At 42.3% G+C, this 21,197-nt stretch overlaps 1 protein-coding gene and 2 long non-coding RNA genes across 3 annotated transcripts in view; 1 reads left to right on the top strand and 2 right to left on the bottom strand.

Moving 5' to 3' along the window:
* LOC126487104 (uncharacterized) overlaps window positions 1-21,197 on the bottom strand; it is a 106,209-nt gene that overhangs the window by 13,649 nt on the left and 71,363 nt on the right. The gene's annotated exons all lie outside the window — the stretch shown is intronic.
* Window positions 1,620-6,263, bottom strand: LOC126487105 (uncharacterized). Its single transcript, XR_007588287.1, has 2 exons — window positions 6,001-6,263; window positions 1,620-1,839 (listed from the first exon to the last, which is right to left on the bottom strand). It is a non-coding gene; the product is annotated as an uncharacterized lncRNA (long non-coding RNA).
* The window catches only part of Vps4b (vacuolar protein sorting 4 homolog B), a 32,699-nt gene continuing 17,934 nt past the window's right edge, over window positions 6,433-21,197 (top strand). Inside the window, exons 1-4 of the mRNA XM_050119756.1 lie at window positions 6,433-6,651; window positions 15,216-15,327; window positions 16,835-16,991; window positions 20,084-20,151. Of these exons, the coding sequence (XP_049975713.1) occupies window positions 6,625-6,651; window positions 15,216-15,327; window positions 16,835-16,991; window positions 20,084-20,151 (364 nt within the window). The 5' untranslated portion in view covers window positions 6,433-6,624. The remainder of the gene's footprint in view (window positions 6,652-15,215; window positions 15,328-16,834; window positions 16,992-20,083; window positions 20,152-21,197) is intronic.

Below are 21,197 nucleotides of genomic sequence, written 5' to 3'. Positions count from 1 at the left end.
AGCTTCTTATTGTTTAACTCTTACATCTTAATTTAACTCATTTCTATCAACCTGTGTATCGCCACATGGCTGTGGCTTATCAGGTAAAATTCCCAACTTGTCTCTGGTGGCTTCGTGGCATCTCTTCAACTCCACCCTTCTTTCTCCCAGCATTCAGTCCAGTCCTCCCCACCTACCTAAGTTCTGTCCTATCAACAGGCCAAGGCAGTTTCTTTATTCATTAATGGTAATCACAGCACACAGAGGGGACTCCCTCATCACAGCTGTACTCACATGCACATTCCCACGTGCATAAACCTCATGAAGCTGACATTTAAAATTGGTCATCAGATCCTGTTTCAAAAAAGTTGATAGTATCAAGAACTGATATGTGTTGACATATGTTCATGAACTTTGAAAAGCAAAAGGAAGATGTCAGCAAAGCCAAGGTTTGGACAAAGATTTGCTTGACATGGGTACAGATGAGGTAAAGGAGGGCCAAGTGCACTGTTTCCAGTAAGAAAAGCACGCTGTGACAAAGTCAGGCTGGAGTCTTCTCTGGTGCGGCACATGACTGCTGCTCTTATACTGCATTCCCTTTGTGTCTGTTAAACCCTGCTGGGTTGGCTTATTTAAAAATCAAATGGAAATGCGAACCACTAGCATGTACTATATTTCCCAGGAAAATGTTCTCTCAACTCAGAGAACAGCATGCCAAATTGTGTTGCTCATGTCGATAGGCACTAGCTTAATGATGACATTGTCATTATTTGGGAGATCATGCCATTCAGTGCTGAGTCACCCTATGACTGAACCTAGGTTCCGCTTCTGAAACTCTTCATTAATAAGTAAATGAAGGATGGTTTTGAACTAAAATGATTCCATCCCAATACTACTCTGTCCTAATTTCTTTCCTGTTGCTATGATAAAATATCCAATGAAGCAACTTAAGGGAGAAAGGGTTTATTCCAAAAGTTCGAGATACGGCCCATCATGGCAGCAGTGAAGGCAGCAGGAGCTTGAAGCAGCTGGTCACTGTTGTTTACACTCAGGAAGAAGAAACCAATGAATACTTGGTCTCAGCTCACTTTCTCCTTTTAACTGTTCATGCTCTGAGCATAGGAAATGGTGCCGCCCAGAGTGGGCAGGTCTCTCCACCTCAGTTAACTTAATAAGACAACCCCCCCACAGACACACGTGAGGCTATTTTCCAGGTGACTGATTCTAATCTTTTGAGGTGACAGCTGAGATCAGCCATCCCATGCCCTCATCCCACATATCTGTGTTAAGATGGTGACAATGATCATAAAGGAGTCTCTTTTCCTAGTAAAAAATACAGCTGGAAAAGTTACTCTGAAGTTGTGCTCAAAAGAAAAATAAAGCTATTATGTCCTTTATCATCAGGATCGTAGTCCCTGGTAAGGTGCACAAGTGTCTGTATACAAATGCCACCCATACTCCTGTAAACAACCCTAATAAACCTCCATAGGCACCTCTCTCTCTCTCTCTCTCTCTCTCTCTCTCTCTCTCTCTCTCTCTCTCTCTCTCTCTCTCAATACAGAAAAGTAGAAAGGAGACTAATTTGGAGAAGTAGAAGTGAACATGATAAAATTACACTACATACATATATGAAAATGTCATAGTGAAATTCCTTGTTACTTTAATTAATATGTACTAATAAAAACATTCAAAACGCTTTTAAAAAACTTCTGTGAAGGTTGGAGAGGTTGCTCAATCAGTTAAGAATGTTTCCTGCTTTTCCCAAGGACCCAAGTTCAGATCCCAGCATCAAGTGGTTCACAATGACCTGTAACTCTAGCTCCAGAGTATCCAGCGCCCTTTTCTGCCCACCATGGATACCTGAACACACAAACAGAAAGTTGGAGAAGGTGTTATTGAATAAGAAGGCCGTACTCCAGCCCCAGCAGCAGCAGCAGTACTTGCCAGCTTTGGCCACATGGTCCTGGCTTTAGAGTCAAAGAAAGAAGAAAGGGGGTATGGAATCTCTCTGTGTGACGAAGGTAAGCTGCAGAAGCCAGGCACGTGCCAGGGGTGTCCCTGAATGCAGGCCTAGAGAATTCATTGCATGAAGCTGTAAAGTTGAAGCCTGGATTGCCTTAGAGATCCCAAAATGTTGGAAATGCCAGATCTGTTGGATACCTGATAAGAAATGCTGCTAACAAGGACTAGAACCAGCCCAGGAGGGAGAAGTGATGCAGTCAACGCAACTGAAAGAAGCTGGAAACCTGAAGAGCTCTTTGATATCAGACATGGAGGTGGAGAGTTTGGAGCTTGCCCACCTAGTTTTTGGTATTGCCTTGGTCCTGTATTTTCTTACTGTGCCCCCCTTTCCTCCGTTTATGAATGGTAATAGATATCCTGTGTCATTATGTTGGAAGTACGCTATCTGCTTTTTTTATTTTATAGGGGATTACAGGACCCAGGTTCAATTCCTAGCACCTACATCTAAACTTCAGTTCTGGGAGATTGGATGCCCTCTTCTGACCTCCACAGGCATCAGGCAAGCATGAAGTACACAGAAATACAAAACACCCAAACACATAAATAAAACAAAAATCTAAAAAGAAGTAAAACAAGTACCTTAAGTTGAAAGGGCTTGGTTTTCACAATACTTTAGTATATTCAGAAAGGTGTGCCTCTGAGTGGGCCAGCAGGTTTCTAGCCTGAGAATGCCCATGAGTCACCAGTCACAGGACCAGCCCTGCCAGCACTTGGCCTGCTTACCAGCTGTAGTCCAGGTCATGAGAGAGATGGAAACTCAACAAGTAGAGACCTGACTTGTGGGTATGCATGGGTGGCTGTGCAGGGTACAGAGAAGGTCTTACTACTATGCACTTTAAGTCTTCCATTTAAGACTGAGATGGATTCTGTTTATGAAACTGAATTTCATGTAAATGAAAGGCTGAATCCATAAACACCACCCATAAGCTCCTTTCATTTCCAAAATTCCTGAAACCAGAAAGTGGTTCCCTGAAAGGTTTCCCTTGAGGAAGGGAAGCTTCTTTGCTCAATTAACTTTGATTGTGTGAAAACACAATCTGTGAGTTTGTGGCGAGGTAAGGGCAGAGGGAGTTATAAGACCATGTAAGGTTTAGTGCCAAGGGGATTAGTCTAGGAAGGTGAGGCTTTGGAGATCTACCCCTAGGAAGGAAGGATACTAAGCCAATGAGGGTAACAGATTGTTTTCTTATTCATGATTCACAAGCACTCAGCACACATCTAAGGGGAATTCAAGTTCCAAGGTACAGTGAGAATGAAGACATTTCCAAGACTTCATGAGTAAGTAACATTGGAACAGACACTTGAAGAATTTCTGTGTGTTTATTTAACAGGCTGAGTTAATCAAGAGCAATTGAAGAAAATGATCTACTATTAGCCAAACCCCATGAGGTAAGAAGTAAGCTTTGTGCCCCAGGAACACAAACAGGGAGTATCCTGTTGGCTCTATGCCCTCTCTCCTGAGGTGTAGAAGCAAGACACCAGGTACTTTATCCTATTACCTGCTTTCTCTTGATCCATTCTACAAGAGATACTCAGATCCTTCTTCATAAAGCCAATATCCCACCAGTCTAGAAAGACCAACAATACTAGGCTTTCACAAATCCTACTGGCTGCAGGGAAAGCCTGACACACAAAGCCCTATGCATCCAGAAGCATCTACTGATTCATTTCCAGCGTCATTTCCTTCTTTTCTTTCTCCAAAGTGCTTCTGCTCCCTGCATGCCAACAGCCCATAAATGTGTTGGATGACTTCCATCTGTGCATTTATCCTGACTGCTGTCTGAAATGGCCTGGTCTGTGGAAATCAATTTAAGAATTTGATATTCTGTTCAAATGACACTTCTCTTAGGTATCTTTACCCAAGTAATCAGAAATGAGCAGCCTCTCTAGTGCTGTGGTGCATCCAATCTCTAGTTACCTGTCAGTTCTCAGATGAGATTGTCCCTGAAGACAGGTGACCTGGGTTCACTCTCCAGCTCTGCAGTGTCTTCTTGATCACCCAATTAGCTTCTTTGTTTATAAAAATTGGACACTTACTATCTTAATTAGGGTCTCTATTGATGCAACAAATACAATGACCAAAAAGGAAAGTTGAGGAGGAAAGGGCTTCTTGAGCTTACACTTCAGCATTGTTGTTCATCACTGAATGAAGTCAAGACAGGAATTTCAACAGGGCAGGATCCTGGAGGCAGGAGCTGATGCAGAGGCCATGGAAGGGTACTGCTTACTGGTTTGCTTCCCATGGCCTGCTTAGCCTTTCTTATAGATCCTAGGACAACCAGCACAGGAATGGCTCCGCCTAACATGGGCTAGGCCCTCCCTTATTTATCACTAAGAGCCTTTATTTTATAGAAGTTTGCAAACTTGGTCTTTCTGGTGTCCAACATATTGGAATAACTGGAGAGCCCCGAGCTTAGTCAGAGTTAGGTTTTTACAGTAGCAAAGGAGATCTACCCCTTTATAGTAGTAAAGGGGGTGAGGGGTTCAGGACCCCTGATTGGCTGGCCCCTGATTTGTCTAGGGGGTGTCCTATCCTGTGAGTGTGTGCTGGCATGTGATCCTATCTACAACAGTTGGAATGTTAGGAATTTCCTTGGGATGATCTGTTCTTGGGTGGTGCCTGAGTAATCTCAGTGGTCCTTCCTACACCCAGGTATTGCCTCAGGGTAAACTACTGAGACTCAGGCCTCCATTAAGCTTAACTTGACTGGGTCCCACTGTTTCTATTAAGCTTAGCTTAGCTGAGTCTTTGATGACCTTGACTTTTTTTTTTTTTTTTAAAAAACACTGCTGTTTATTTTACAGAAGCAGAAACACCCTGTGAGGACTTTCTCATTTTTTTTCTCCTAACTGACTGGAGTTATGGGTTTGGAGGAATAACATCACAGAGAAAATGTGCCTTCCTCACTGCACATGGAGAGAACATCTTATGAGTGACACTGGCTGATGTCCAGTGTCTAGAACAGACTGGCTCAGGGTGATGATACTCGATACATCTCAACAGTGTCTTCAGTCTAACATTTAGACTATGGAGCAAGAACATGAACAGTGTGTTGATGCCTACTTAGCATTTGTATTTAGTTTCACTAGGTATTTAGGAATTGAAAGGCTGAGGGTTCAGTTTATTTATGGAGGGCATGCTTAAGGCAAAGGATTCTTGGAGTCAACCTCCATCAATGCACAAAAGAAAAATATTTCAGAAATGGAACTGATAGGTAAGTTAGAGTCTGGTCATATTTTCAGGAAAAGTCAAGCTTATTTGGCCATCACTGGGAACCATTAGCTTATTTTAAGCAATAAATTAAGCAGCTTACTAATTATCAAATGCCCTGCATCCTCAGGTTGGGTTTTCATTGTACTTTATTGGGAAAGGAGAAACGAGAAGAAAGAACTAAGTTGCAGGGCAGAGGTGAGCTCTGAGCCTTGAGCCTGAATGCGGCAAGTTTGGTGATGCCAAACAGAAAGCAAAGAACAAAATTTGTGATAGAAGGTTTGGCTTTGACACAGCAAATAAAACCCTGTGGATGGATCTTGGGAAGGACATAGCAAATGCAAGGCAGACGACAGAGTGGGCTTCAAAATTTTGATTTCAAGTCATTTCTGTCTATGGACACCTTCAGTAAGAGGATGAATGGAGACGGTGTAGCGGGAAGATATGACTTGAGAAAATTCGGTACCTAGAGGAGGGTGAGTAGAAGCCAGTAGAAAATGTAGGAGCATTAGAGAACTACAAAAGAGCAACGTCAAGGGTGGTTGAGCATGATATTAAAGACGGAAAGACAGTCCGTATGATACGAAACGGGTAAGCGCATACAGAAGAAATACAATTATGGAGCGATAAACACCTATTCTACTCTGCTCTAAGAAGCCTGGCCAGGAACAAAGGAAGAAAATGGGGATTGTGCAGTGAACTGAGAAAAAGAAATATTTCATTTCTGCTTCTAATCCTGATATGTACAACACCACTGAGGTAGTTACCCTCTGGAGCCAATAACTTACTTTGTATATTATAACTGGTATTTTATATACTCGGTCTGCAAGATAGATTTCAGCAGACTGCTTCATCGCCAGATCTAAAGTGATCGCAGAGGCAGTGGCTGCGCAGAACGTTTTCACATAAATCTTCCAAAGCTTCCCCATCACATCCTCACGACGAATAAAAACATTTAAAAGAAGTTTCACACACCCGTGACTGCATTACCTCGTCACTGCAAGCCGCCCCACCCTTCAGGACTGAACTTGCTCTGAGCTGGCGTTCGCCCTCACTCCCGCCAGGCCTGGATTGGCATCTTGACTTCCTGTTCTTATCTCGCGCGAGCTCATCTGTGGCGAGATGCATCCTGGGTGACTAGCGCGCGTGCGGATGACGAAGCGGAAGTGCCGGCCGGGGAGGTGGGGCCAGAGCCCAAAGGGGCTCGGGATTGCGGAAGTTCTGTGGGGAGGGTCGGGTGGCTGGCGGAGTCCGTTGTAGATTTACAGCTCCGGAGCCGAGGCTGCTGCTCGGGGTCTCAGAGCCACCGCATCCGGCAGAGTGCGACTGTGACCCGAGCGCGACTCGACGGTACCGCTGCCGGTGGTCCTCGGCCCGCGCTCCTCCGCAGGGACCCGCCTCGGAGCTCCACCATGGCGTCCACGAACACCAACCTCCAGGTACCTCGGCCCTCCTCAGCCTCTCTAAAGAGCCGGGCCGGGGGCTGTGCGGGGAGGGTGGGGGCGGGGAGCGGAGAACGGCAGCGCCGCTGTCCCGGGCCCAGGCAGGCGGGGCCGCGCAGACCCTCCTGCGGAGAAGGGGCGCTTCCCGATCGGGCTGGCCTTGCCGGCTCCCGTGCCTCACCGTCTGTCTGGGGGACTCTTGATTTGCTGGTGACATTGAAAAACAAACCAGCAGCGTTGGGCCGAACTGGGCAGATCTCTCCAATCAGGAAGAGCTCCAGTTTCTCTACCAGGAAGAAAGGAAATGTATAATTATGGCCAAGCACTACTCTGGACAGTTTGGAATAGGGTCGTCTTGGTTTCTCATGCTGATAAACACAAAGCCCTTCCAGGTGTCTGGTGAATGTAAATACGAAAATAGCCCAAGAACCTGAGGTTAGAGCCACCCCCATGGATTCGTTAAGAATATATTTTTATGTTCTCCCAGATTGCATTATTTAAGACCGGGAAGTATTTTAATCTGTATCTTCACTTCCTGCCTTCACCGGAAAAAGAAAAAGTGTTTTGTATGTAAATTTTGGATTCCTAAGATAGCTAATGTTAGGGAAAGATTATTGCTCCTTCGTGGGACGGCGTTCATTGACAGATGTTTGTGGCACTGTCTGCCAACATGGGATTGTCAGTGGGATTGAATGTGCCTTGGGATCCAAGACTTCTAGCCTAGGAGGTTAGTTATTTGTCAGAGAGTAGAACGAAATACCCTCCAATCGATCTTTTGGTAGTTTCTCCAATAGTTACTTGTTGAGTGTTTGGTATAAGTAGCAATGATAATGTAAACGGAGAATAATTGATTGTGAAGAAATTCCACCTGAAGGAGGGCCCTTTAAACAGAGATCAGTACACACAAAGAATGGGTGGAGAGGCTTGACTGGTGCTCCTGTTGGGAAGTTCAGCCTAAAAAATTATTAAAATGTTTGCTATCTTTAGTAAACTCTAACTGCAAACATGGTTATTTCTGAGAATTGAGCTCACTGTTGATGTGTGTGTTTATCTTTTCTACCAAGTTTTTGTAAATCTATGTTTTTGTAACCCTATTCAGAAAATGTTGTTTGGATTTAGTTTGGTTGGTTTGGGGGTTTAGGGGCTTTTTGTTGTTGTTGGTTTTGTCTCTGCTGTTTTGTTTTTCATGAATGTATTTGTTTATTGGTAAAGGCTTTCCTTTGGATATTTAAGATGGTTTCTTTTGTTGTTGTTTTTGATTTGGTTTGGTTTTTCGAGACAGTTTCTCTGTAGCATTGGAGCCTGTTCTGGAACTAGCTCCTATAGACCAGGCTAGCCTTAAACTCACAGAGATCCGCCTGCCTCTGCCTCCCAAGTGCTAGGATTAAAGGCGTGCGCCACCATTGCCTGGCAAAAGATGGTTTCTTTTGTAATACTTAGCATCCTTTTAGCATTTGTACTTTGACTCTATAACCAGGTGTGTTGTGTTTGAATGGACTGTGGAATGCTAGGTGTTCCTCAGCGACCCAGACGCAGCTGACAAATACTACAGTATAGGTGTGGTAAGGAGGAGGATGCTGAGCTGCAGGTGGTGGTGGTGGTGGTGGTTTCAGCCGGCTTTTCTCCACCAGCCTTTTCAGCTTTCTAGCTAGGAAATTCAGATGGAGAACTGCTAAATGAGCAGCCTTCCCAAGGAACAAAGCAAAACATCTTTGTAGACACTTTCAACCTAGTGCAGGATGCAAAGAACTAAAACAAAAAATGGTTCCATACGTACAGTAACAGGATTAGAGGTTGGTGTGGGTCAGCATCCCGGGAGGTGCAGCTCACTCTCACGTTTCACGGAGAGGTGGTGTGATCTCAGACAGAGTGAACTAGCTCCAGTCGTCTCAGTGTTGGATGTGATCTCATTGAATCCTCAGGACAGCTCTTCAAGCTGAATGCTACTCCAGTTTCATGGGATTAGAAACTTGAACTTCTCGATCCTGTGGTGTGCTGAAAGACGTGCAGCTAATTAGTGTCGAGGTTAGTTTTGAATCCAGGTCTGTGTGCTTACAAGCATGCGGGGTTTTTTTTCACTGCAAGATTCTGGTTCTTTGAAGAAGAATGGTGAATGCTTTCCAGGTAGAAAAAAAATGCAGGAACATAATTTTTTAAAAAAATAAAACAAAACAAAAAACCTTGTAGAGAGATGGAGAAAACTCCAAGAACATGAAGTAAAATTCAAAGATGACCCAGTCCTAAATATTTGTTGTCCATATAAAACTGTTAAGATTTGGGGAATTGTGTGCGTGCGCGTGTGTGCAGAAAGCAACTGACAGAACACAGTGTAATCATTAGAAACATATACAGGCAGTCATAGGAATCTAGACAAGTTGGTTTTGGGGAATGTGTTGCACCAGGAGGGCCATACTAGCACTGAAGCCTTGAGAAGCTGGAGTTTTACAGGGGAACAATGGCATAGGGTCCTTTGTATGTATGTCTTGTGCCTTGGTTTGGGTTATACCAGCATGACAGGAACTCAGTGTGCAAGGAAGGAGCCAGAATTCCTAACAGTCACCAGGAGTTTGTGCTGCATCTTATGTTGGGTCCTCATTCTGCTGTACATGGATGAACAGTGGAGAGGCATTTTCATGCTTTTGTTTCAGAATCAAATTTGATCTGCATACAGTAACGTCTGACTGGTAGCCAGTATGAATGAAAGGAGACCAGTTACAAGACGGGTCTGTGTGGTGGAAGGTGGTGACTGGCCAAATTAGGGAGGTCCCTATTTTAAATATCCAAGAAAGGCTGGTGCAGAGAAAATTTTAAGAAAGAAAATAGTTCAGTCTGTGTCTTAAATTAAAAAGTGAGAGAGGAGGAATTGGAGTCTGGGTTTTCTACAAACATTCTGGGCTGACTATTAGAATGGATATAAGTTGGTTCTGAACATAAAGACAAGCATGCATGGAGAGAAGAAAAAGAAATTGAGTTCTGAACTAATTTTGAAATGTATGTTGAGACAGCCAGATGGAAATGCCAAGTGAGCATTTCGTATATATGTGCTTGGGGACTGTATCAGCAATAAGGATATGGAAGTTCGGCATAAAGTTGGTGGACACAGAGAGTTCCATCTTGGAGAATTTACAGAATGAGAAGAATATAGCGTGTATTCTATAGCGTATCAGAGACACTGGAAAATAATCATAGCACAGTAAGTATCTGGTGGTGTAATAAAGACCAAGAAAGGAGATACTGTTCAGTATTTGTTACTAGTGCTGTGTCCTATAGAGAGGAAGTTGGATGAGCAAGTGCTTTCACGGTCAAAAGACAGCATTTCAGGAATAGGAGCTAAAGAAACTCAAATGAACTTGGGGCGTTCTCTGGGACTTTGTTGTCGAGGTGCTAAGGTGGCAGCTAGAGAGAAGTCTAGGATCCCAAGAAAGCTGGTGTGTTATAATGGAATATTGTATCTATTGATCTGAGACAGAACTTAAACATGTTTCTCTTCAGGGGAGGCCCCAACCAAAAAGGGAAGGGCTGGGCAGAACAGACCAGTGGTGTGTCACTAATGGAGTGAGTAAACATCAAAGGGTATGCTGGAAACGGACTCTTGACGATCGAGGAAAGTCAGCCTTTGCAGATGGGGTTGGAACGTCTTTGTCCGGATGCTATTTTCTAGGATGGATATTCCATGATCTGCTCAGAGAAAGCCAATCTCGGATCTTCCGGACCTTTGTACTTTATATTGATGGCTAGGACCTGACTGACCCTGGAGCAGTGAAGTCACTCGGTCATATGCCAGCATGAAAAAGTGAAGGCATAACCCCTGACTTGTGAAGCTTTTCATCTAGTGAGGGAGACAGAGAGCAAAGAGACAAATAATTATAGCAACCTGGAACATTTTATTCGTAGGAATGATGTGGACATCGTGATCAAAATGGAATAAATTTGGAAATCAACTTCATAAAGATTGTCAGCCCTGAGTCCTTAAAAACATTCCATGTGGAGAGGACATAAATAGAACTGAGGCTCTATTCTCAGACCAAATTCTGAGGGAGGGATGTCAGTCGCAGATGTCAGGGTACAAATCCTGAAGCCGAGCTGCTTGTGTGCTCTTGGAAATACCCAGAGAAGAGGGATTGTTGTTAGGGATGGCAGGAATAACCGAAGAGCAGACATGCCTGGAGTTTCCCCCTCATTGAGCAACTTAACAGTGCGCCCATCATTTACCAGTGCCATTCTAGGCTCCAACCAAGGCTCTCGGCAGAGAAGTATGTCTTTATGGGATTATTGAGGAGGTTGCCTGCGAGTGCAAACAACAGCCACTGTTGTTTGCCACTTCTCCCATAGTGATGGGAGAAGAGCGGGAAGAGAGCTGACAGAGGAATAGAACCCAGCCTGAGGTTAGAAGATTCAGGGAGCCTTTTCTGAGGGGTGGCCTTCTGAAGTAGGACTAGAATGTTCCAGTACAGAGCTAGGGACTGTGGCATGTAAGGCCATATAGACCATGCTCCAGCATTTATATTCTGCTGCTTGCAGCACGGAGCCATCAAAGTGTGGCAAGAGTGGAAGCAGGCTGACTGCCACACCTGTGTGTTGGGGTGACATGGGGGAAATGCAAAGAACAGCTCCCTCTTCAGAGACATGCAGGACAGTTTCATGTGCAGGATGCCACCAAAACGCAGGGCCAAATGGGGCATTCATATCACCGATCAGACTTTAAAGGATTCAACGTGCAAGACTGTTTTAGACTGTGTATTCCATACACTGTTTGACACCAGATACCTAAATAAGAGTTGTGCTGTAAGCTAGGCATGGCGGAATGTATGTGTAACCCCAGCAACTCTGGAGTATAAGACTGGAGGATTGCTTGAGTGCATAAGTTTAAGACCAGCTTGAGCAGCATAGCAAAATCTTGTCTTAAAAAAAGTGAGATAAGGTTTTAGCATGTCATACTGGGCTTGTAGCAACCTACAATTGCCCACTGTGGGCTAAGTGACGGAAATGAGTGACTAAAGAAACATAGCATTTCTCGATAATCTGCAGAAAATTTTGTCAGAATAAGGACAATATTTATTTCTGCCGTGAAGCCCTTAGAGTATGTGGTTGTGTGCACTGTTGTCCTAACACTGACGAAGCTTTGTAATTTAGGGGCTGGAGAAACATCTGGGGGAGGGGGGCATTAAAGCACTCGCTGCTCTTCTAGAGGACCAGCATTCAGTTCCCAGAACCTCCATCCATAGCTCACAACCTGGTAACCATGTCTATGACTTTTACATTTATATCCTGCCTAGTTAAAACATGGGAAGACTTGCCCTCACATTCTCACCGTTTGACCTGTGAAGCATAAAACTAGTTCCTTTTTGTCAGTTCCAAAACATTGTAAGAGAAATGTAGCCCCACCTGCGTCTCTACGTCAGCACATGCTTCCAGGTCTAATGGTATTCCTGTATGTGAGTGGCTGTGGAGTTTTGAGTGATTTTCGTATTATTTATGTTCTTATGTTTAGTGTAGCCTAAGAGTATTATTCATATATTCCCATTCCCCATTTGTTCTTATTTCTGTTAGATACAGTTTACTACCTAATTTAACCAAATTAGAATATTTTACTTTGATTTTTTATTATGGCTTTTGTGTGTGTGTGCGCCACACAAACATGTACCTTAGGAAAGGTCAGAGGACGACTTTGATGAATTCACTCTCATTTTCTATCGTATGGTTCCCAGGAATCAAACTCAAGTCATCAGTGTTGGTGGTAGGCACCTTACCCACTATGCCAGCTCATCAGCCCCATGCCTACCCCCCCACCCATTGGAGTGTTTTAATAATTCATGGTTCTTTATTTTCATATGTCTGCAAATGTTTTACATTAGAATTTATTTTATGTGTATGGGAGTATTGCCTGTATTGTGTCTGTGCTTCCTTTGTGTTATTAATGCCTATGAAGACTAGAAGAGGGCATTGGATTTCCTGAAAATGAAGTTACAGATGGTTGTGAGCTATGGATGGAGGTTCTGGGAACTGAATGCTGGTCCTCTAGAAGAGCAGCGAGTGCTTTAATGCCCCCCTTCCCCAGATGTTTCTCCAGCCCCTAAATTACAAAGCTTCGTCAGTGTTATTTTGACCTAATGTGCCGTTGTAAGAAGTGTGAAGTATTCAGTGAGCCCTTCCCCTAGTTGCATGTTGTAAACTAGTACAGTCAGGTTATTGATGTTGACACATTGAGTAGCTCTTACTCATTCCCCACTTTGACATGTGCTTTTGTGTGCTTCCGCTTCTGTCAGGACAGTTTTAGGCTCTAAACTGATGATGTGGCCAGCATATAGGCAGGCGTCGCACTTTAGAGCAGCTCTGTAGGGACCCTCATGCTGCTCTCATGTCCACTCTCATTTTCTCCTTCACTTGCACTCCAGTTCCCTGGCAGAATTCATTCCTGCTCATCTCAGATTTTGACATTTTGAGAGCATTAGATAAATGGAGTCATTAATACGGAACCAGGAGCATTGGCTTTTTGGGTTTTTTTTTTGTTTGTTTGTTTGTTTGTTTTTTGAGACAGGGTTTCTCTGTTTTGTTTTGGAGCCTGTCCCGGAACTAGTTCTCATAGGCCAGGCTGGCTTCGAACTCACAGACATCCTCCTGTCTCTGCCTCTCGAGGTCTGGGATTTAAAAAGTGTGTCACCACTGCCCTGCAGTATTGGCTTTTTGCAGTAAACATAATAGCCTCAAGATTCATTCAAATCTTATATAGCAATAGTTCATCGCTTCTTATTGCTGCCTAGTGTTCCATAGTGTTTTTATATAACTGTTTAGCCATGATACCATTGAAGGCTATCTGGAACATTCACTCATATACATGCTTTTTTGTGAACACAAATCTTCCTTTCTTTGGGCGATTGTCTAAGAGTGTAGTTGCTTGTTTATATATTAGCTAAATACTTTGTTCTGTAAATAAAAGCCAGTTTTTCAGAATTTCTAAACCATTATAGGTGCTCAGCATCCCTTCCAGCGTTGATGTTGTGTTTGTTTTTACTTTTAGCCATTGTGATAGATGTTTGGTCTTTTTCATTGTGGTTTTAATTTGCACTGTTTAAATGTCTAATGATGGGATGCCATCTATAGTCTCATTGGTGAAATTATGTTTCCCCATTAACTAATTGTATTATTTTTTAAGCTCATGCTACACTGTTTTGGGACAGCTTACAAGAATAGTTTGTTCTCTTCTACTGTGTGGGTCTCTCAAATCAACCAAGCTGGGTAGCAGGACCCCTTATTTGCTGAGCCATCTCACTGGCCCATTAAGATTCTTTTTGAACTGTTATGTCTTCAGGATCCCTTTGTGCATTCTACTAGATGTTTCTTTGTCAGATGTTTCACAGTATTTCATCCAGTCTGTACTGTCTTTTCATCATTTAGTAGAATCTTTTAGAGAACAAATGTTGTTAAATTGATACATTTGATGTTAACATCTTATTTTATACACTGCTTTTGATGTTAAATATAAAAATTTTTCTTGTTTTTTTTTCCAATAAGTTTTATGTTTAAGTCTCTGCTCATTTTGAGTTAGCTTTTCGAGACAAATGGGATTTAAGTTAATATTCCTCTTTGTTCCCGCATAGCTGTCCACTTGCTACAATGCCATTTTAAAAGCCTGCTTTCCTGTTGTTGACTTGGTTCTGCATGGCTTTAAATATTCCTTGGCTGTGTTTGTATGGCTCTATGTCTGAGAAGGTCTTCCTTTTTAAATCTTTATGGTAGTTCCCATCATAGATGTGAAGAGGTAGAAAATGAATCTTTGTCAAATCATCAGAAAATGCCCATCAGAAATACTTTTCATGTCATTGTTTTAATGCTCTTTTAATATTTTTTGATGTGACACTATTTTGGTTTATTTTTCATGGCTTTCATGGCAGGGTTTCTCTGTGTAGCCCTGGCTGTCCTAGCGTGCTCTGTGGACAAAGCTGGCGTTGAACTCAGAGATCTGCCTGCCTCTATCTCCTTAGTGCTAGGATTAAAGGCGTGCACTGCCACTGCCCAGCGCTAGTCGTTTTTTGTTTTTGTTGTTGTTGGTTTTTTTTTTTTTTGGTTTTAAATGTTTTTGCTCAGTATAGTTTTGGAAACTTTTCAGAGTCTTGATATCTCATTGTTCCATGAGGGTTTTATCTCTGTGCATTATGTTTGTGCTTTAGGAAGCAGCACTAGGTGTTTTCAAATTCTTTAAATTTATTTTATGTGTATGGGTGTTCTGTCTACATGTGTATCTGTGTACTTGTGTGTGCCTGGTGTCCACAGAGACCAGAAGAGATCGGATTCTCTAAATGGGAGTTACAGACATTTGTGATCGGACATGTGGGTGCTAAGAATTGAACCCTGGTCACCTAGAAGACTAGCCAGAGCCCTTAACCTCTGAGCCATGTCTCCAGTCCAGCAGTTACTTAATTTTGAGAATTTCCCTAACCACTCCTTTTTAATTAAATCTCTCTGCCTCCCCCATTATGTGTGTTTGGAGGGGGGCATTGTTTGCTTCAAACTTAAGATTTATGCTTTCATATTAAGTTTATTATTTTGCCTCCCTCAAACAGAAAGCAATAGATCTTGCAAGCAAAGCAGCCCAGGAAGACAAGGCTGGGAACTATGAGGAAGCTCTTCAGCTCTACCAGCATGCTGTTCAGTATTTTCTCCATGTCGTTAAGTGTAAGGCTGCTTTATTTTATTTAAACCTGTGCACTAAAAGGGAAAAAATTGTTACATGTATCAAATCCAAATCCAAAGCCAAGAGAATTTAAAGATCTAAGGCCACCAAATAAAAATAAAGTCCCCTTTCTCCTGACTCAAGTCCTGCTCACACATGTGACAGTTGTTATAGTTGTTACTTGATACAACCAGTATCTTTTTGTGTATTCAGTGGAGAAACCCTTGTTTTATAGATAACCTATACAGATTACATGATTTGAGCTTAATCATTGCCTGAGCATATGCTGGAAATGATTTTGTTGTAAAAATAAATTGGGAGATACTAAGTGTATCTTACAGATGCTCTGTTCTGGGAACTGGAGATTCAGCACTGAGAGACACGTGCATGAAAACCTCTAAGGTCCATCACTAATCCTACACTCAGTGTGTTTTAATTTGTACTTTCCCATTTAAGTGGAGGGGAGGAGTTATGCTAAAGAAAAACTGAAAATGAAATAGAACATATAAGAGACATGAGGATAATACTATGCATTGTCTATATTGTTCCACATTTCAAAATAGCCTGATAGAGGCCATTATGTAATACAGTTACCATGTTGTTGGTCCACATACTGTTTGTGATTTCTGTTATTTAGTATACTTTGAAATAAAGCAGACAAAGATGTTAATGAGGTTATTACTGCTTTACTTCTGGTTATCTTTTATATCTTAAAATTCTTATTCACTTGTATTAATTTTATTTATCAACATATGTGTGCAGTGAACAGAGCGCAAACCAGCTTCTGGTTTTCTAACTCCACCTTCCAGCCTTTAGTAATCTCCATGCAGAGTTGTCATCTCTCTTGTGATTGGTTCTGTGGAAGACAGACAGCTTTCAACTGTCTGAAAACTGTAAGGGAAGAATTTGAAATGTATAGACTGTTAAATACTTTGCTACTATAGAACATTAACTTATAATATCTACCGTATTGCTCTGAGGTTTTTTGTTTGTTTTTAAATCCACACTGTTGGCCTCCAGCCCTGAAGAGGAAGGAACAGAAAGGGGTTGATAATCATTGGATACAATGAGTAAGAGATGGAGTTCCTAGTTAAAAGAGTATCTCTAGGTTTGAATCTTTCTCCATTGAGTACTATTATTAGCCGCTTTTCTGATGTCCTGATAGAATACCCTGGCGGAAAACAAGTTAGGAAGAGAGACTTCATTCTGCTTGACGTACAGTTCCAGAGGGAATCCCTCTTGTCGTCACAGGAAAGGCGTGGCAGCAGGGGTGTGGCCAGTCTGGGAGTCAGGAAGCTGACTGATCACAGACCATCAACACAGAGGAAACTAGACAACAGAAAGCAGAGCTAGATCCTAAAACCTTAAGTCCACCCCGGTGCTCTACCTCCAAAATGTTCCATAACCTTCCTAGGCAGCACCAGCCACTGGGGTCCAAGTGTTTGGATACCTGAGTCTGTGGGGAACCACAACAAATGCTAATGAAATAGTTTCTCATTCCCTTCGCAGATGAAGCACAAGGCGATAAAGCCAAGCAGAGTATCAGGGCCAAGTGTACCGAATATCTTGATAGAGCAGAAAAATTGAAGGAATATCTGAAGAAAAAAGAGAAGAAACCACAGAAGCCTGTGAAAGAGGAACAGTCAGGTCCAGTTGATGAGAAGGGGTATGTATTCTCAAGTGTTAGGTTCTATATCTCATAACCTTTCATTGGTGTCGTGGGTTTCTTTGACTAAGCCAGGTATTTTTTAACCATGAGTCACAGTCCAAAGGGAGCTTGTTGCCTATTTCAGTCATTAAGTTTTATTGAGACACAGCCTTGCACATCTGTTTATATACCGTCATCTTGGGCAGCTCTTGTACTGTGACAGCAGAGTTGAGTGGTTACAGTAGGGATTGTATGGCCACAAAACCTGAAGTATTACATCAAGCCTTTCAAAGACCAAAGTTTGCCAGTGTGTGCTTACTGTTTTTTATACCTCCCTGACAGTTTTTGAGTAACTGAGAAAATACTGTGGGCATGACACTAATACACCCCTGTCAGTTCAAGTGATCTATGAATTAAGTCTGACCCTCTGGACAAAATGAACACAAATTCCAATAATGTCATTAATTTTTATTTATACAAAGTTTTAAAATGTGGATTTGCACTGTCATTGTGAAGAAGGCAACAGCACAATTTTTAAAAACTGAGCTCCAGTTTTTCAATGTCTTCCTAGATGCATAAGGTGTCACAAATAGAAAGAGCATTTACTGCACTTTAGTTCATGCATTCCCAGCTCTCCTCAGCAGGGAGTGTATACTCCAGCTTGATTTGTTTCCAGTGGTTCTATGAGTGAGTGTCAATGTGGTTCCAGATGACATACTAGAAAAATGACATTCTGGGTTGATGTGGCCAACTGGATTTGAAGCACTGAGAATCTGGTGAACTCTGGAGCCTATGATGCCCACAGTTTAAGTTCTGCAGGGTACAGGTTTCTTGGATGATGCCCAAGGTCATGAGGGAATGAGGGATGTAGCCCAATAGGCAGTGCTCCCCTTCCATGTTTACTCATGATGAAATTTTGCCTCTTGACTAGGCATTGCCAAATTTAAGGACAGGAGAAGAATAAAATTTACAGTTGACTGCCTTAACCTTTGTGGCAGAGTTTGAAGAATATGATAAGCTCAGAGTATTATGTTCCTTGTTGAGACATGGTTAAGAAACAGTTTCTGTGGCACACCAAGAGCAGTTTATGCCCTGAAATAGTACAGTAGTTCCCAACATGAAGTGCACAATTCATCATGAGCATATAGCTCACAGATTTCTGCCAGCCAGGGACTTTGATTGTCCCTGTCTACTGGGACACATGCTGTGTTAGTGAGGACCTGTAACCACCTGCTCTGCAATGGCTGCCTGACAAGGGAGAGTCAGTCTTTCTTCCCTGCTAAATAACAGTCTTGATTACAAGTAGCAGGAGTCACTTTGGCTGGTTATATTTTATAAGGGATTACCTTACAGAATTTTGAGGACAGAAAATAAACCTTGAGTTCCCATCATTAAGAAAACTACCCAGGATACCATATGGGGACATAGAATGAATTCATCCCTGTGGGATTTTATGTTCAAGTAGAGATCTTATTGCTGTCACCTCCTCCACCAAATATTCCTAGGGCTCAGAAATACACAGCAAGACCTCTGCCTCAGTTTCCACAGGGCAAACCAGTGGTCTTCCCTGAAGATATGTTCTTCATGTAAGCAGCCCTCACCTTGGCGGATTTCAAGTCTGATGAGAATAAAGGTTGTCTGCAAGGAAACCTATGAAACACAGTTGGTTTTCAGTGGTTTTTACAGCACGAGAATCTTGATTAGGAGACTGGGCTGTCAGACTCAGCTCATGGTGTTACTTCATCCTTAACCCCGCCATTCTACAGATAACGAGAATCTTGAATAGGAGACTGGGCTGTCAGACTCAGCTCATGGAGTTACTTCATCCGTAACCCCGCCATTCTACAGATTTCCCACCCTGCACAAGTCCTGTCAGGTTTTGTAAATCCTCTTTGTATCTCTGTCTTTTTTGTTTGTTGATTGTTTTGTTTTGAGACAGGGTTTCTCTGTAGCTTTGGAGCCTGTCCTGGAACTAGCTCTGTAGACCAGGCTGGCCTCGAACTCACAGAGATCCAACTTTTCTTCTCTGTGTCACTTTATCACTCAACACTGTATCAGGAACATTTTTCCATTAATTGGTTTTACAATATTGCTTTCAGAGGCTGTAACGTATTCTGTCATAAGGCTCATCTCTATAACTGAACATAGATTCTTTTTTCTCAGTGTACTGTAGATGTAACTGCCCTTGTAGTGAAAATTTAAAATTATCTCTTCAATATAAATCCCTAGATGTGAAATAGTGTTGTTCTAGTTTGTTTCTCTGTTGCTGTGCCAAATACCACGAGCTAAAGCAATATGGGGAGAAAGGGTTTAATGTAGGTAAAGGGTATAGTCTGCCACCAAGGGAAGCAGGAGCTTGAAACAGAGACTAGTGGAGGGATGCTGATGACTGATGACTGATGGGGGATGTTGTCCCTTGCTTGCTTAGCCATTTTTCTTGTATAGCCCAAGCTCACCCGCCCACAGAGGCACTGCCTATAGTGGGCTGGGCCCTCCTACATCAATTAGTAGTAATCAAGGTAGCGCCATACACATGTGCCCACAGTCCATATGATAGAGTGGAGGCAATTCCTCAGTGAGATTCCTTCCTGGGTAGGCTAGGTTTGTGTCAAGTTGGCAAAAGCTAACCAGCACGAGTGGGTTGGCCTTTTTTCTTGGCATTCAGAAAATACTCACCAGCAAGCTTTATCTGTTGGGGGACCTAAGTTAAGGGTTATAGTGTAGATAATTGTGTGTTGTACCTTTTCTTCCTAGCAACTAGTCTTGTTATATTTGGTTCCGACATTTTTTTCTATAGTTGCATATAACTTTCCAAACCCTTCATTGAATAGTGTGGGCATACAACCTGCAGGTATATACATGCATGGGTGTGTGTTATGAGGATGGAGGTGTATCTGACTTCATCCTTGTTTTGTCCATTTCCAGTGCATAGTTCCCTATTGATTATCTGCCTGCTTCCTGTTTTCTTAAAAGCATCATTTGAAAGGCTTAAAGTAATGTTTAATGTCAATGACTTTTCTTGCTTAAACCCTCCAGGTTATCTTTCCTTCACTATTGCATTGTTTATTGCAGTGAGTGATCTTGTGCATGTATTCATTTCTTTTCATCAGGAATGAAAGTGATGGAGAAGCAGAGTCTGATGATCCTGAGAAAAAGAAACTACAGAATCAACTTCAAGGTTACTCTGGATTTCATTCTTAAATTTACTTATTGCCTGGCGATGGTGGCGCACACCTTTAATTCCAGCACTTGGGAGGCAGAGGCAGGCGGATCTCTGAGAGTTCGAGACCAGCCTGGCCTACAAGAGCTAGTTCCAGGACAGGCTCCAAAGCCACAGAGAAACCCTGTCTCGAAAAACCAAAAAAAAAAAAAAAAAAAAAAAAAGACTCATGGATTGTCTGCTTGAATTGCTTAGTTTCCCTTTATTTCATTGAGTTTCAAAAAATGGCTTTGGTTGCTCATGGATCACATACTGGCTTGGTTCCAGGCTGGGGTTTACTCTCAAGTCTTTCTAATCTTGTGTTGTTTTTAACGGAGTTTTAAAAAAATGGTTTGTTTATCTACCTTTAAAAGTTGCTTTTTCATTCGTTTTCCCTTGTAAAGTAAGTAGCAATGACACTGTTAATACACCGCAAGGCCCAAGGGCCTGAATGATTAGGAACTACACTGATTCTGCTGCCATGACTGCACTTGATGTGTGCTCCATTTTCTCCCTGTTCTTCTCTTCCACTTTCCAGTGTTGACAGATGTGTTTATCTGTTTCACACAGCAAGGCTCTTTGATTCTGCTGTCCTGGAGTACAGTGGCATAATGGCGTGTCTGCTATTATAGATCTCAGTTCCACTCTGAGGTCTGCCACTTCAAAAGCATTCGGATTTTGGGCAATTTTCCCAATCTCTCAGAATCTGAGTCCCCATCTTGAAAGTGGTCATTTCTTTCAGGGAAAGGAAAGCAAGATAATGCAAAAAGATCTTAATAAATTCTAGAGGTTTGATTAATGGTAACTCAGCATATCTAAAATGGCATCTACTTAATTGTTGGTTTCTTTAACTGCTGTTAGCTAATGGCTTTTCAAATAAAAGGCTCAGTCATTAGTAGTATGTATTTGTACCTTTGAGTCTTACCTAACAAAATATTTAACAAAAAGATTCCCATTTTGTTGGCTCGGTTTGGTTCCTGGATAGTGAAAGTGTGTGTGTGTGTGTGTGTGTGTGTGTGTGTGTG

This window comes from Alexandromys fortis, unplaced genomic scaffold (genome assembly GCF_014885135.2).
Source record: "Alexandromys fortis isolate MF-2015 unplaced genomic scaffold, M_Fortis_MF-2015_v1.1 scaffold_96, whole genome shotgun sequence".
Taxonomy (NCBI): Eukaryota; Metazoa; Chordata; class Mammalia; order Rodentia; family Cricetidae; genus Alexandromys; species Alexandromys fortis.
Note: the sequence above shows the minus strand (reverse complement) of the source record. Positions and strands in the feature narration are given on the sequence as shown.